The 1,207-nt window shown below is 62.4% G+C and overlaps 1 protein-coding gene across 1 annotated transcript; it reads right to left on the bottom strand.

Moving 5' to 3' along the window:
* Positions 1-48: 48 nt before the first annotated feature.
* On the bottom strand, positions 49-613 carry LOC123256413 (mitogen-activated protein kinase kinase kinase 10-like; the record flags this gene model as incomplete). Its single annotated transcript, XM_044685031.1, has 2 exons — positions 49-346; positions 438-613. Coding segments are annotated over 2 exons (474 nt in total), but the record flags the coding sequence as incomplete, so codon positions are not given.
* Between the last annotated feature and the right edge of the window lie 594 nt (positions 614-1,207).

Genomic DNA, 1,207 nt, shown 5'->3' with positions numbered 1-1,207 from the left:
CCCTCCAGCCCTGGCACTCCCTGTTTTGGGCCCCTCCAGCCCTGGCACTCCCAGTTCTGGCCCCTCCAGGCTCGGCCAGGCTCTGGTCTCCGGGGTATCCGCTACCTGAGGGCAGGCTGATGTTGTTGCTGTCCCTCAGTTTGAGGCGGCTCCGCCTGAAGTGGCCCCGCCGCTTCTTGACGCGAGGCCTCTCCTGGCTCAGCTGGTCCATGAGCAGGTGCAGCTCTCGGCCCACGATGTCCATCTCCCGCTCGGCCAGCTCCTGCTCCCGCCTCCGAAGCTGCTCCTCCTGCCACTTCTGCTCCTGGGCCGCTCTCAGGAGCTCTTCCTCCCGGCTCCGGAGCTCCTGGCGCACAGGGAGGGCCGGGGGCTCAGTGGCCCGGCTCCCCTCCCCCTTGTGTCCCTGCCCCCTCCGCACAGGGCGCCCCCATCCTCACCTTCTCTTTGGTCCGAAGGTCGTCAAACATGTGTTGAATCTCCTGTTTCCAGTCCTCCTGGAGGGAGTGGAAGGACTCGAGCGGCATCTGGAACAGGGCTGAGCGCTCGATGGCCTCCAGGCGACTCAGGATGCTGTCGAAATCCGGCCTCTGGTGGGGTTCCGGGTCCCAGCACTCTGTGTGGGAGCAGATGGCACCGGGGATGGCCTTAGGGGGCACGAGCGGGCAGGCGCCCCAGGGAGCAGGTCCAATCACTGGGATTTAAAGAACTCCCAATATGGTGGGAGTCGGGGGGTGTGACTGGGCGACCTTAGTTGCCAAAGGCCCCTTCACTGCTCCGGACCTCAGGCTCTGCTCGGTTAAATGAGGCCTGGGATTAGATGACCCCCGAGAACCCTTCCAACTCTCGGTCTAAGGCCCTGTGAACTTCCTGGCAACAAGAGCCCCCTGGAAGGGGAAAGAGACGGAACCCAGAGGGGGCAGGGAGTTCCCCATCACTCACAGGTGGCCTCTGCTTAGTCTGAGGCTAGCTCCCGCTTAGGATAACCTAGAACATCTCTGAGGTTCCCTCTCATGCGAGATTCCGAGGTTCCCATCAGAGGTAGAACTCCTGGGGAACACGGTCTTGGCCCCCAAACTCCAGGCCGTAGGACGGAGGATGACTCATCAGAGTTGTCCGAGGCTCTTGCCCTGGGACACTGGCTGACCCACGTCACCCCCATCGAGGATTTGGGTAGGATTTACCTTTGAGGTGATATAAAAGGAGGACA

Source organism: Gracilinanus agilis, unplaced genomic scaffold (genome assembly GCF_016433145.1).
Source record: "Gracilinanus agilis isolate LMUSP501 unplaced genomic scaffold, AgileGrace unplaced_scaffold58712, whole genome shotgun sequence".
In the NCBI taxonomy this organism is placed as follows: Eukaryota; Metazoa; Chordata; class Mammalia; order Didelphimorphia; family Didelphidae; genus Gracilinanus; species Gracilinanus agilis.
The sequence above is the reverse complement of the archived record's forward strand: the minus strand, read 5'-3'. Positions and strand labels throughout refer to the sequence as shown.